Raw genomic sequence first — 15,583 nt, forward strand, 5'->3', positions numbered from 1 at the left:
AAAAGATTACCTCATTCGTATCTATATTCGTGTTCTGCAAGTCACCCAACAACAATTGTTAACGAACATACCTTGTCGAGGAATGTAGATAATATTACATAATGGCACGTAAGTCGCTCTGGATGGTGCCATGTCAATTTTGCTGAGTTGACGGGTTAATTGAGAGAGTTAAAAACCATGATGACAACTGCGATTAAAAACACGATAACTTTTTTTTTTCAATAAGAAAGAAAAATTGTATTACTTAACTTTGATATGAGATACATAGTTTCTCATTTATGAGATCCTTTAGCCAAATCGACAATTCAGACCCCCAAAATTGATCACTACTAGTTACTCTACCATCCTTAGCCAGGGTGTCTGCAACAGAATTTGCATCCCTTGGAACATGTGTGCACTCCCAACTAACAAAAGACTTGAGGAAATTAAACAGTTATATAATGATGGCATTATTAGTCTATCATACAGTGCTTATTACACCATTTATTGCCTTCACTACATGTGTGCACTCCCAACTAACAAAAGACTTGAGGAAATTAAACAGTTATAGAATGATGGCATTATTAGTCCATCCTACAGTGCCTATTACACCATTTATTGCCTTCACTACATTAAGAGAATCACCCTCTAGGTGCAAATGCTGAATATTGGAATTCCTTTCCCACTTAATTTCTTCGTAGGCGGCCAATGCTTCAGATTGCTCCTCATCTGCTGCTACTCCATTCTTGCTCCATGCACCTTCAATATTCCCTGCACCATCAACCATGTTTAGTCCTATGCCCATAGATTTATTAAGTTTCAAAAAAGATGCGTCAAAGTTGACTTTATGAAAACCAATTCTAGGAGTAGTCCATCTAGCTTCAACCCTAGTAACTGTCCTTTGAGCATTTTGAATAGCCTGTTTTCTAAGGTGTTCATTCCACTCATTTTGATCTTTTTGAATCTGGTTCACCACTCTTGTAACCTGCAAATTTTAGTTTTATCAAACACTAATGAACATCTGGCTTTCCAGATGTTCCGTAATGTTGTACCTGCAGAAACAATTAACTGGTTCATATTATTGTGACCAGAGAACCATCTTTCAATCCCATCTTTCAAATTCATATCACCTATTATTCCTGCAAAATTGCTTTCTATGGCAACCTATATATCTCTTGACACAAGACAGTTTATAAGTAAGTGATCCACAGTTTCAGGTTCAGATTTACATAGAGGACATAAGGCTTCTATATTCTGCACATGTTTAGCTAATCTGTCATTAACAGGTAAACAATTATGAACACACTTCCATAAAAATTGCAAGATTTTTGGAGGCAAGTTAGCCTTCCAAAACCTTAACCAAGGAAAATTGAGCTGAGCTGCACAGTAAACTGGATCATTACATGCATTATTAATCACTCTATAAGCAAATTTAACAGTGAAGATACCATTTTTAGTTGGATTCCATCTTAGATTACCTGTTCCTGAAATTGGGATTCATATTTTTGTAATTTTATCTATAATATCATTATTAAACAACACATGTAGAATATCTGTGTTCCAAACCTTTTGATCCTGTATTATCAGTTAATCCATAGTTTTAAGGTTATTAGACCTAAATCTACTACTAACCTTGTGGTTCAAGTCAGGAACCCAAATATCATCCCATATTGACACACTACTCCCATCTCCTATTTCCCAACAACAATAGTTTCTTATAACTTCTAGATCGTTATAGATACCTTTCAAAATAAAAGAAACATGATCATAAACACAATGTAAAGGATTGGCATTGTTAAAATATTTATGTTCTAAAATTTTTACCCATGGGGCATCTGTTTCATGTAGCATCATCCAGGCAAGTCTAACAACAAGAGCAACATTCATGTCAGCTGTGTTTTTTAGGTTCAAACCTCCTAGCACCTTGGGTTTTGAAACATCATCAATTTTTTTTAGGTAAACTCCTTTTTTTTCCTTAGTTTTGTTCCACCAAAAATTCATCTGAATACTGTCAAGCCTATCAGTTACTTTCTTAGGCATGGGGAAAACCGCTAAGTGATGGGAAGCTAAGGAACCTAAAATTGATTGAGTCATGATTGTTCTGTCTGGCTGATTAACATGCTTACCCTTCCAAATTGCTAATCTACCATGAAATTTCTCTTCTAGGTGTGAGAAGGTCTCAGTTTTGTTTTTCTGAATAAGTAAGGGAACCCCTAAATACTTATCATTCATGGCAAGCTTCTTAATATTTAATAAATCAGTAATACTAACATTAACAGAGTTATCTAGTTTAGGGTTAAAAGCGATACCTGATTTTTGAAAATTAATTGACTGACCTGAGTAAGTACTAAAATCCTTGATTATGGTTTCTAACTGTCTAACATTTGCGATATTATCTTTTGTGAAGATGAGACAGTCATCAGAAAAAAATATGTGACTTATTGCTGGACTGTCTCTTGTCACTTTAATGCCCTGCAACAGATCATTGTTCTCAGCATCTATTAGCAATCTTGAAAAGGATTCCATGCAAATAATAAACAAATAAGGAGACAAGGGGTGTCCCTGTCTTAGACCCCTTGTAGGATAAAACATTTCACTTGGAGAACCATTGAGCATAACTGAGGCTGAAACAGTAGAAACACACTCATAAATCATCTTGCACCAATCCTCATGAAAACCTAGCTTTATAAGAATGTCATATAAAAAATTCCACTCAATTCTGTCAAAGGCTTTTGACATATCAAGTTTTATAGCCATTAGACCTTTCTTAGTTGCTCTGCATTTCCTCATACTATTGACAAGTTCATGAGATAGAACTATATTGTCAGTAATCTGTCTTGAAGATAGGAAAGCTGCCTGATATGGACTAATAAATTTATCCATTACTTTCTTAAGCCTAGAAGCTAAGAGTTTAGAGATAATCTTATAAGAGCAATTACTTAAGCTAATTGGTCTAAAGTTAGAAGCATGCTTAGGACAATTGGATTTAGGAATTAAGGAAATGAAATTGTGATTCATCTCCTTTAATAAGTGTTTTGAATGGAAAAAAGACTGAACCATTTTAACTGTATCATTACCAACTACATCCCACATCTCCTAATAGAAACCTAGAGGATATCCGTCTGGTCCAGGGATGTCCATGGCTGCATCTGAAAAAAAAATATCCTTAATCTCCTCATAAGTTGGAGATCTAATTAAAGCATCATTATCATCAGCAAAAATGCAAGGATTAATCCTACTAAGAAAATTGGCAGGACTAGGAGGATTCGAAGTACTACTGATGTGTGAGAAATGACTTCTCAACTCCTCAGCAATACTATTCCTGTCAGTTAACCAGATGCCCATTTTGTTTTGAATGGTATCAATTTGAGTCCTTTTCTTCCTAAACTTAACCTTGTCAAGAAAATATCTAGTGTTTCTATCATCAAACTTCAGAACATTTTCTTTTGCTCTATGCATATAAAAGTCTTGCTGAACATCATACCAGTGATTCAATTTTTTTTCCGTTTCTCTAATTTCATTCAGGTTATCATCTGTACTAACATTACTATTCAGATAATCTATCTGTTTCTGAAAATAGTCTATCTTAGTTTTAATATCTCCAATGGTATTAATGTTCCAGTCCCTAAGTACGTACTTAACATTTCGTAAGTATCTAGTGAGCAAGAAAGCATGAGAGCCTCTAACAGAAGTTTTCCAGTTATCACTAATAATGTCCTTACAAGCATTATTCATTATCCAACATCTATTGGACCTGATTGGTTTCTTAGTAGTGTTGTCATCTATAGTACTGACAAGAAGAATAAGACAGTGATCACTACCTATTGCTAGCAGATGATAGACAATGTAATTTTGGAAAAGGCTAAACAAATAATGATTTCCTAGTCCTCGATCAAGCCTCTATAGAATCAAACTAGAGCTATCCCTCTTATTTGACCAAGTAAAAGGATTTCCAATAACCTAATACTAGATAAATCTAGGTGATCATTAATCTCATTAAGATGACTTTGTGAAACCAAGTTTCCACCTGATTTTTCAGCATTACTAGTAATAAAATTCAGATCCCCTATGACTACCCATGGACATTTAAACCTATCAGAGAGTCTAGTCAAATAGTCCCATTTCCAAGCAATCCCAGCATCATCTATAGCCCCATACATGCAGACTAACAAAGTTTTCCCACTCCTAGCATCAAATTGCATAGAGCAAACAATAAAATTTTGATTATAGTCCACAATATCAAGAGCTATACCATCTTTCCATAACAAAAATAACCCTCCAGACAAACCAATAAGGTTAACATAACAGTAATAAGGATAATTTAGATGTTTAGTATATCTCTTCATTTTGTTATCCCTATTTTTAGTTTCAGCTAGGAACAAAATATCATGGTCATTAGATCTTACTAAATCTCTCAAGTGGTACCTAATATGTTTATTTCCAAATTCTTGGACATTCCAAGACAGGATCTTCATACTTTGATTAAGAAATTTAATATCCACAAAGTTGATCAATTGATTAATACCGAGGCAATCGGGAGATTTGAGACAACCAGTAAAACAATTGAAACAATCACAAAATAAAAAACCCTAAGTACTATCGGATTTAATTTGAAAAACCAAAACCCTAGTAATAGACTTACTACTCAAAAAAGGGGGAAATTTTAAAGTATAAACAGGCAAAATTAAAACCTCAAAGCAATTAGAAAAAATAAAGGGATTTTGGGTTATAGTAAAAACCTGATTTGCAGTACTTGTGTTTTAATCAATAGCAGGGAGTTGGTGCACTTGATTAATTTGTTCACTAGCTCCATTCTCTACATCTTCTATGTTCGAATCATCACCTCCATGGCCAGTAATCTCAAACTCTGGATGAACAACTCTACCACTTACAATCATTTGAGAGATCTCCCCGATACTTTGGTTTTGGGACTGAGAATTCATTTCAAGAAGAAAATAGTTATCTTCTAACCCAGAATCTCTACTTCTTTTATTCTTTCTCGGGTCGGATCATCCTCATCGGACCTAGTAGACCCATTTTGCCCCATATTATCCGCCCCATGAACTTATTCAACACCAGACGAGCCCTTCTGTATCTCTTCAACCATGTGTGCATGCCTGGAATAATATTCAGCAAATGCATCAATCAGTCAGACCAAATATGAAGATATTCCATGCACGCTCTTCACACTGTTCTTCATCATGATCAATCACAAAGCATTCAGTACATATTTTCCTTGGTTGTTTCTCAAAGTGATATCGAATCCAGATTTTCTGCTTGGCTGCATTAAAAAGCCAATTTCCTCTTTTCAACGGCTTTTTAATATCCACTTCTACTTTTCAGTTACTACTCTCCCTTTTATGTTAAAATCTCTCCTCCCTTCTTCAACTATCTTTCTCCCAATATCTGCAGAATGCCATCATCTACATGCTCTAAGGAAAGACCTTTGAACATGATCGAAAAAATTAGATGAGTGAATTCATAGTCTTCAATCGGGACAGAGTTATCATATTTTTTTAAGAACACAAGATGCTCATGAATTATCCATGGTGCTCTTGACAAAACATCACCGGCTTCTTCAGCATTTCTGAACTTAAAGACAAACAGGTTTCTTCACATAGTATTGATTTCAACCCTTCTGTGCTTTCTCCAAATGATATTCACATCCCGCTGCACCTTATCATAAGCCATATCATATTTAGAGATTATATTCCCTATCAAGCTGTTTTTCCACCTGTTGGCAACAACATCTATCTCAGCTTCAGTAACTAAAGCCCCTCTAGCACGACTAGCTTGAGCTTGACCCAGATCTTGGAAACGCCTTGTGAGAGCAGCCATTTGAAGTCTTGAGCTTTGAGCCATCATAGAGAACAAGAAGATACAGTACTTTCCTTTAGAATAGATTTATTGTTTGTGAGTATAAACCTTTTTCTTGGAGGAGGTATATATAGTGATATACACTTAGGGTTTTCTTGACTTTTTCCTAAAATAGTTTGATATTTTCCAAGATATCCATTATTATTCGGGATTTTACGGTACAGCTGTGGAGGATAATTTGCATGAAGGTTAGGCTTCAATTTAGGAATGTGAAATTCAAAATTTTGAACTACCCAGAGTTGCGCCTTTGAGCTACTGATTTTTACAAAATTACCTTTAAAACCATGAAGCTTGAACACCATGAGATCTAGATTCTGATGCTTGATTTGAACAGAAGAATGATAGTTGTAATCGATGTTAGTGAAACTAATGTTTCATGGATCATACAATAGGAGATCAGAATTGACAAAACCACTGCGAAGAGCGAACTAAAGCCTTTAATGGAGTTGAACATGTTCATATCTTATATATGAAGAACACCAATGTTCTTAATGAGTAAATGTGAACCAAAAAATTTGCACCACTGCTCCCTTGAAAAACCACAACTGGTACACTACTGATATCAACACAAGTACTACAAATCAAACATATTAGTTTCCCATTACAGAGATTAGGCAGAACAGAGAGATATAGAATTAGCAAAATAAGAATAAACTCAAAAAACTATGCAAATATTGTAATCTATAATCATGATCAATTTAAAAAAACTTAAGAAATTTTTACTGGATGATCATTAGATGCAAAGGGATTGAAAATTTTGTCACCGATTTTCAAAAACGAGTCGACTCAAAATTCTCCCGATCCTCAGAGCTCCTCGATCCGAGATGAAATCTATACCTGTCCTTTTAGATTAGGGTTCTCTTCGTATAAAATCTAACGGCTCTACAATGGAGGATTTTAAAGATAATGCAGCCCTTATGACCGGGACCTAGCTTAAATTTCTTTGCTGCGGTAAGGAAGTTCGTAGTAATCTACGATTGGAGGTGATAAATACAAATTTTCGAAGATGAAATCCTAAAACCCCATTCTTGGAAAGAAGGAAATCTATGGTGTAGTGAATTCCAACAGTCAGGATTTTGGATCATGAGTTGTGAACTATTGGTATCCTAGAAATTAATTTTGAATTTGCTTGCCAAGTCAGCTAACCGGGAAACGGATGAATCGTTGCGACAGAGGGTTTCTAATATTTTAAATCTTTGGAAGAGGTAATGAAATTAAATTAGCCATCTTAACCGTGGAGGAACGCATAATAACCCTTAAGAAATCCATGAATTTATAATTTTATTTTCAGAGATCACAATAATGTCATGTTGATTAGGCACTCTGTTTTCTTGTTGTTGTTTAGCATGTAATTTCTATGGCATAGCTCATTCATGGAAATAAATAGGTTCTTCTAATTTCATTTCATAATGCATTTCTATGTGGCAGTGGTTATGAAAGTAAGCAAACTCAAGGTAATCGAAGATCAAAGCATATGAGATATTGGAGGAAACTGTGTCGAAACAATAGGTTGAACTGAAAACAATTGGAGTTGTGATTTTTTTCCCTATTTTTAGGAATATTGTAAACGTCTAAAATAGTCAAGACCTCTACAGTATGATAGAGGCTGCCGAGAAATGATCTGGGTGTCGATTTACAATATCTTTAAACCAAATTAGGGAAATAGTTAAAAAGTGATATTAGCTTTGGTTTACAATTTCTTTTAGCGAAAATGAGAAACTTTGAGAAGAAATTTTGAGGGAAAAAAGGTAAATACCCTTAACCAAAGCATGAATTCTGCCATTTGGGTCGAAAGACATCCTACTCCTAGTGTGTCGGAATTGCTGTGAATTAGGGAAAACATAATTAAATTATCATCCATTTTTTATTCGAGCTTGGAGCAAACACAAATTTCTTATCTGTGAAGGACAATATTGATTTATTTTTCCTTTTTTACTCAGTAAATGGAAATGACCGTAACTAAACAAACACAATAGCAAAGCTACACCATCAAACAAATGATAAGAAAGAAAAGGAGAAACAAATGAAACCCCAAGGCCCAAAAAGCCTCACAAGAAGCTAAGAGCTTCTCCAACCGTGAATGTGGATATTTCATACGTGACATCACTTATAAGACATCTTCTAGGTATAAAATCCTAAATATTAGGAAAAAATAAATTTTATCTCCAACCCATTCAGTTGTTTTATCTTTCTTTACTTATTTGTAGGTAAATAATTGGTTAAAATTATTTCCATTATTTTTTCTCATTGATTTTTATTGGTAAAATGTTTCTAGGATGGGAAGACATCCTCTAAATGAATGTCTAAAACTAGAGGTTCACTTAGATGTCTATTTTTTTTCATCACCTCATCCTCACATCAAAGAGTTGGAGATGATTTCTTATAAATATGATTATGTATCCTATGTGAATGAGGACTTTTTTCCTCACTTACATTCCATTGGAGAAGCTCTAAGGGAGGTTTAAATTGAATAAGAAACATAATTTTGTTTACAGGACAGGCTGAGTTTATATTGCTCTCTCTCTCACCTCAATTCTCAGTTACACTTCTCACGTACACTGCACACGCTTACAACTTGACGTTAACGCACAACTCACACTACAGACATAACTTCAACTATGATTACATACGGTATAGATAAATATACGGATGTTTGAGAGAGGTAAATGCTGGTTGATCACATTTCACTATAGTTCCATGATTCAAATTTGATCCCTTTAATTTCCATAAAAGAATCAATTTGATATATTCCTTATATATTATAGGTGATATATTGGATTTTAATCTGGATCGATCTTTATTTCCTACTCGAGCTCCATCGTATACTATTTACAACCCACCAGATAAGGATGGTTCCAGTGAAACAGGGCAAACTATGGAGTCATTTTCGTGATACCGTTTTTTAATTTAAAAAATATATAATACAGTTTCCACCAACATTTCATTTTGTTTTGGCCAGCGGCGTAAAAAAGATTAAAACCCATGTGGAGTATAATCAAATCAAGACCAATGAGAGGTGGAGTCCAATTTATAAATAAATCCACAGATTGGTGAAATGATTTCCTGATGACACTTTCATTAAAATAATGCTAGAATTCATCTGGAATATATACGCAGTAAATCATGCAAGAAAAATGACAAAGTCACACAAATTCGTAAAGGTAAAATGCCTTTAGGTTTGGTGATTTTCTTTACGGAACCAGGCTCCACGCACTATATGCCGAACCTAAACACCTAGGTTCTAGGCTTCTAGCCAACTTCATTCTAACCAAGCACACCTTTTGAACATTTTTGTGCAATGCTTTTACCTTCATACGCTAACGTTTGTGCCGGAAGTGTTGTTGAGAATCCTAGCCAGTGATTATGAAATAAGATTATCAAATCTAATGAACTGTTGAGAAATTCCTCGATAACAATAATAAAATCTTCTGTGTTTCACTTTAGGTGTCATTTTGAAAGTTTGATTCTGGAGAATATAGAAGGCTGATTATTTTGCACCTCGGTAAAATAGTAGGAAAAAAGTATTTTGCAAACCAAATTTGACCAAAAAGTCAGCGTCTGGAATGACCAAGTGGTTCAACCCCACAGCAAAATCTGGTCCTCCACAAGAAAGCCTTCAGAACCTTTGTGAAACAGCTACACCCAGGGAAAGAATGGCCATCCATTATTTATGTACGTTTGAATTTCAACCCAAGACTTTGTTTTTGTTTCAAATTATTAACAAGACTTTGCTTCAGACTTTAAACTCGATTAAAGAAGGTGTTAGGATTCATAGTTTCATATGATTTGTTCGTTATAACTCGTGGCTTTAAATGAGTTCTTTTGAAAATATTTTCGTGTGAGACTTCATTTATACCGGAATAAATCTCTACGTTCAATATATATTCGATAGAAATTAGGGTATTCAGGCCGTGCATGCATGCACTAAAGAAAGTGGACCAAGATCGTGGACCATAGCATGGTTGTTCGAATAAAGCCCTTCTTTATATGTAAACAACGCTGTCGGTGGTTATGATTTGATTTTCCCAAAATTGAAACTATGGGTGCGCGTGATTTTGCCCACTTGTCCCAGTTAATGGTATATTAGCACTCTCTGTACTTGAAAAACAAGAAATAAAGAAAAAAGAAACCGCTGGGAAGGAAAGAAAGAAAGAATCAATTGAAATGAAAGATCTATATAGTTACACCAGTCGTACCCTGTCTAGTTCTCACTTCTCACCTTCTTCATCAAGACATTAATCTATATAAATAGGGGATTCAGCATTCTACAACAAACCACTTCATTCTTATTCGTTTTCATCTTCTTCTTTGCAATCTCACCTTCTTCATCAATCAATATACTATATTTTGTTTGTTTGGTCTGGAATTGAAAAGCCAAAATGGTTTTGTCAAAGACTGCTTCGGATTCTGATGTTTCAATTCATTCGACTTTCGCTTCTCGATATGTTCGAACTTCTCTTCCCAGGTAATCAGTAATATAATTTTTTAGTAAATTGTCGGCGTTGTTTTTTTTTCCTCATTTTTTTTGTCCGAACGAGAAGAAATTACTATTTAAAAACAAAAATTGGTCACAAAAATGGTCGGAGCGGCTGCCCAGGTCAAAGAAAGTTGACTATACCAGCAGCTTAGTCTGGCAGTTTTCCAACAATTTTTGTTTATGCGAGAGCGCCTTAGCTCAATTACTTCGATCAGGTTTAAGATGTCGGAAGACTCAATCCCAAAGGAAGCTGCATATCAGATCATTAACGATGAGCTGATGTTGGATGGAAATCCTAGATTGAATCTTGCTTCGTTTGTGACAACTTGGATGGAACCTGAATGTAATAAGCTTATCATGGATTCTGTTAACAAGAACTATGTTGACATGGATGAATACCCTGTTACAACTGAGCTTCAGGTAATCATATACTTATATAAATACTCTTGCTTTTGATACTCGCATGTTTATGGTGGTGAAGTCGAAAAACGTCGACCTAATGTTTTTATTTGATTTTTTGATCGGTAAAGAATTTGGTGCTAGCGAGTTTTGAACTCTGGTCACGAGTAGCATCACCCAACAATAACCTAATTTTAGCTAATTCGTTGACTTTTGTGTTTCTTTATAGAACCGCTGTGTGAATATGATTGCCCATCTATTCAACGCACCACTTGGAGACTCTGAAGCTGCAGTCGGAGTCGGGACAGTTGGATCATCAGAGGCAATAGTGCTAGCTGGATTAGCATTCAAGAGGAAATGGCAAAATAAGATGAAAGCTCAGGATAAATCCTGCGATAAACCCAACATTGTCACTGGTGCTAATGTTCAAGTCTGCTGGGAGAAGTTTGCGAGGTACTTCGAGGTGGAGCTTAAAGAAGTGAAACTTAGTGAGGGTTATTATGTGATGGATCCAACAAAGGCTGTTGAAATGGTGGATGAAAATACCATATGTGTAGCAGCTATCCTCGGCTCGACCTTAAATGGAGAATTCGAAGACGTTAAGCTCTTGAATGATCTCTTGCTTGAGAAGAACAAGATTACTGGGTGTGCTCTATTTTGCTTGTTTATCTTTATACCGTTTCCATGGTCTGGGCCACTACCCATCGGTATCACATAATTTATCTTTTGGTGCATTTTCAGGTGGGATACCCCAATTCACGTTGATGCAGCCAGTGGGGGATTCATTGCACCATTCATATACCCGGAACTAGAATGGGATTTCCGTTTGCCTTTGGTGAAAAGTATAAACGTCAGTGGTCACAAACATGGCCTTGTATATGCTGGGATTGGTTGGGCGATCTGGAGGACAAAAGAGGATTTGCCAGAAGAACTTATTTTTCATATCAACTACTTGGGAACTGATCAACCCACCTTCACCCTCAACTTCTCCAAGGGTTCCAGTCAAGTTATTGCGCAGTACTATCAACTTATCCGCTTAGGAATTGAGGTAAGGTTACAAGTTATTCAAATCATGTTTCTGGATAAGAAAAATTGATAATGTATGATATATTCGTTATAGTCAAATTGTTAATCGTGAAAGGAACTGCTTCTGTTTTGTTGAAATTGGTTCTTGGATTAGAGACCAAAAACTTATACACATATTTTTGGCCTAACAGGGTTACCGTAACATCATGGAGAATTGTAGCGAAAATGCAATAGTACTTAAGATAGGGATCGAAAAGATTGATCGATTCAACATTGTGTCGAAGGACAAAGGAGTTCCATTGGTAGCATTCTCTCTGAAAGACCATACTCATTACACTGAATTTGACATATCGCACATGCTACGACGTTTTGGGTGGATTGTTCCAGCTTACACAATGCCGGCTGATGCGCAACATATTACGGTGTTACGTGTTGTAATAAGAGAAGATTTTTCGCGTACTCTAGCAGAACGGCTTGTTTTGGACATATCAAAAGTTTTGAAAGAGCTTGATAGCACATCTGCAAAACTTACTGTGAAGATAAATAAGCAGATTTCTGATAACTATGAGAAGCAAGTTCAAGAAAATGGGAAAGCTTTGAGGAATACAAAAATGGAAACTCAGATAGAGGTAATTAATAAACTGAAGCAGATGGAGTTGGCTACTAAGACTAATGGAATATGTTAATTCGAGATTATTCTCCGGAGACTTGACTTTATGTGATTTATTTTCTGATTCAGTAAGTTTATTTTGAGAATATTGTTTATTATTATAAAGAGTTTGGAGAGAGTTCAAGATGATCCATAATGATCCATTTTGAGTAGTACATTTTTTAAACATAAATGCTACATGACCGTCCAAAAAAAAAACGAAAGAGAAACCGTGCAGACACAGAAAATTGGTGGGTCCCGCTGGTGGAGAATAACAGGGGTTCCATTTAAAGGCCGCATGTGTTTATCCGGTTGCTGTGTAGTTTTATTCCACGGTTTGGCAAGAATTTTTGTTTTTTTAATTTCTCCTATTTGATTTTCATTGTAATAATTCATATCCAATATATCGTTAATTAATGTTTTGAAATAATCTTCACACTTGCATAAATAATTTTTCATCAAGTATTTTCTACCTCTGGATCTAGAAAGTTGTTATTTGATTTGTCTACCACATTTTGAGAGGTAATACCGGCCGACAGCTTTATTTTTAGTGATACTTCTGTGGAGATGTACATCCCATAAACAAAAACAAATTTACATTACTTTCAAGTTCCGAGGTAATTATCTCAAAACTAAATTCTTGAAGCACCAAAAATGGTTGCACTTGCGCAAGCATCAATATGCATAGAGTTGATCACTTCACTTTATTGTGTTCATTAATTTATGGTTTTATTGCACTTATCCTGGTTTATGACGCGCTTATTTGTGCTTCTTCATTTTTTTGAAAATTTAAAATTTATTATTATCATTCAACTCATGTTTAGTGAGTTTACTTATTTCTCATCCCGTTTTTCCTAAATCTCATCCCAACCACACAAATCACTATTTTATAAAACCCTTTTAAGTATGGGTAAACATAACTTATTCTATTATTTTCCATTAATAACTTGAAGGATAAATTCTCACCATCGACGCCATCAATTTGATCAGGTTTTGAAATTAGTTCTCAGTTTCCATCTTAATCATCTTAAACAGGTTTGAAAATTGCAAAATATAATTTTATTATCTAGATAATATAATAGTTTAGACAACAATAGTAAAACAATCCATTAGTAAGATATTGTTAAAGGCAATGACTAATTACAACCCAAGTTTGGATTAAATACAGTCCAAATTGCAAAATATGTTTTTGACTAAATACAAAGAGTCCCTTTAATATGCTAATTTTGACCATGTTTTTACTTAATCGGACAAAGCATGAACCGAAAATATTTCTCGATTAATGATGATGGGTCGGGAAAATCTTGGAAGAAATGACATTAATTACTGTAAATAATTAAGTTCCAAAAAGAGTTAATCAATTTACACTGTTTGGTTTTGAATTAAACTCATTTTGATTCAACTTAGAGATGCAGACTGGTTATTTTGATAACATAATCACTGTGAACCTAGAGATCATGTCGTAATAATAAAATGGATACCTGTAAATTCATCTTCCATTGATAAAACAATATCCATCCTTTATTTTATCATCCTCAACACCATCAAGATATGAAGAATAACCGTTGAAATTGAAATTCATCTTCATTTGTATTATTCTATACGAGTCCTGTTAGGAGGGAAATAATCGATACGAGGAGGGAAATAGAAATTCTGAGGAGGAATCGACTTCTTTATAAAATAATGAAATCTCCATAATACCCTTGACATTAATTGCATTTCATTAACCAAACAAGCCCCCCTCACAACTGGGGAATAAAAAGTCTTACAAATACTTCTTCCCCCAAACGACAAATCTTGCGATATGGAAAAGAAAAAGAAAATCCCTGCAACTGTAATAAAAGAGAACTGGGTGAGGATAGAAGTCATAGCATTTCTTCAAATGCAACGAAGATAACAAATCATAACGGGAAATATAATAAGATGTAAAAAAAAGAGGTTGGCTGCCATCCGAAACCATATACCAATTGGAGTCACTCACTCATATCAGTACGCGCATGTACAACATGGATTCTAGATTTAAATCAGATCTAATAATAACTAGCTCCAGTCACGTTCATGTCCTTTTAGGATTTCATGCTTGCCTAAGCAGGTAGATCATTGCACACGGTCTTAATGTTTCTGAAACATTTACTTATGATCCTACTCGAAAAGTACAGAGATACCTGCTCCAAAAGTACAGAAAGACTATAGTAATACTGCTCTTATGGCAGGAGACTATAGTAAAAATGCAACTACCAGTAGTGAGCATATCATCAAATCCATCTAAAACTGCAACCCTTATTCTCTGCAACTGAAAAATGGGAAGCATTATGTGGCAATCAAAAAAGTACTTATAAGTGCATCTACACTTTATATCCAGAAGACAGTGTTTATGGTTTTCACAACTGTGAATATCTTGTTTATTCTTATTGATATATATAGTGAAGTTACAACAAAATAGGTTACAACAAAATAGAAATATTCTAGGAAAGAACTATATTTACGTAAGACTAAGTTTAGGAAAGACCTAGTAAACTGGGAAACCTAATAGACTAAGGAAACATGAGTAACAAGAATATATTTTCTCTAACACCCTCCCTCAAGTTGGAGGAGTCGAGCCAGATCGAATACCCAACTTGCTAACCAAATGCTGAAATTGCTTGACACCTAAAGGTTTTTTGAATAAATCTGCAAGCTGTTCAGAAGACGGTAGATGTTGTGGTTTAATTAAGCCGTTGAGCAGTTTCTCCCGTACGAAATAACAATCAATTTCGATGTGCTTCGTCCTCTCGTGAAATACTGGATTTTGAGCAATGTGAATAGCTGCCTGACTGTCACAGGAAACAACTATTGGAAGAATACAAGGAATTCTTAAATCCTGAAACAAATAACGAAGCCATTGTAGTTCTGCAGTTAAATGTGCAAGAGCACGATATTCATCCTCAGCCGAAGAACGAGCAACCGTGGGTTGCTTTTTAGATTTCCAGGAAACTGGGCTGTTACCTATAGTAACAAGGTATCCAGTAGTGGATCGGCGGGTCATTGGGCAGCCTGCCCAATCAGAGTCGGTATATCCTTTGAGTATCAAAGGAGTGGAAGAGGCCAGAAAAATTCCATGACCAATAGTACCTTTAAGGTATCGTAAAACATGATTAGCAGCATCCAGATGTGAAGAATGAGGACGTTGCATAAAT

The 15,583-nt window shown here is 35.1% G+C and overlaps 1 protein-coding gene and 1 long non-coding RNA gene across 2 annotated transcripts; one reads left to right on the top strand and one right to left on the bottom strand.

The window, feature by feature from the left end:
• Nucleotides 1–416: 416 nt before the first annotated feature.
• On the bottom strand, nt 417–4,923 carry LOC113296489. The gene is made up of 2 exons (XR_003333052.1): nt 4,719–4,923; nt 417–750 (listed from the first exon to the last, which is right to left on the bottom strand). It is a non-coding gene; the product is annotated as an uncharacterized LOC113296489 (long non-coding RNA).
• Nucleotides 4,924–10,108: 5,185 nt separating this feature from the next.
• Nucleotides 10,109–12,784, top strand: LOC113296491 (glutamate decarboxylase-like). The gene is made up of 5 exons (XM_026544796.1): nt 10,109–10,321; nt 10,549–10,753; nt 10,962–11,377; nt 11,474–11,780; nt 11,950–12,784. Exons 1-5 carry the CDS (start codon nt 10,236–10,238, stop codon nt 12,442–12,444), a joined length of 1,509 nt encoding a protein of 502 aa, XP_026400581.1. The 5' UTR covers nt 10,109–10,235; the 3' UTR covers nt 12,445–12,784.
• The last annotated feature ends 2,799 nt before the right edge of the window (nt 12,785–15,583 follow it).

The sequence above is a fragment of the Papaver somniferum genome, chromosome 7 (genome assembly GCF_003573695.1).
Source record: "Papaver somniferum cultivar HN1 chromosome 7, ASM357369v1, whole genome shotgun sequence".
NCBI lineage: Eukaryota > Viridiplantae > Streptophyta > Magnoliopsida > Ranunculales > Papaveraceae > Papaver > Papaver somniferum.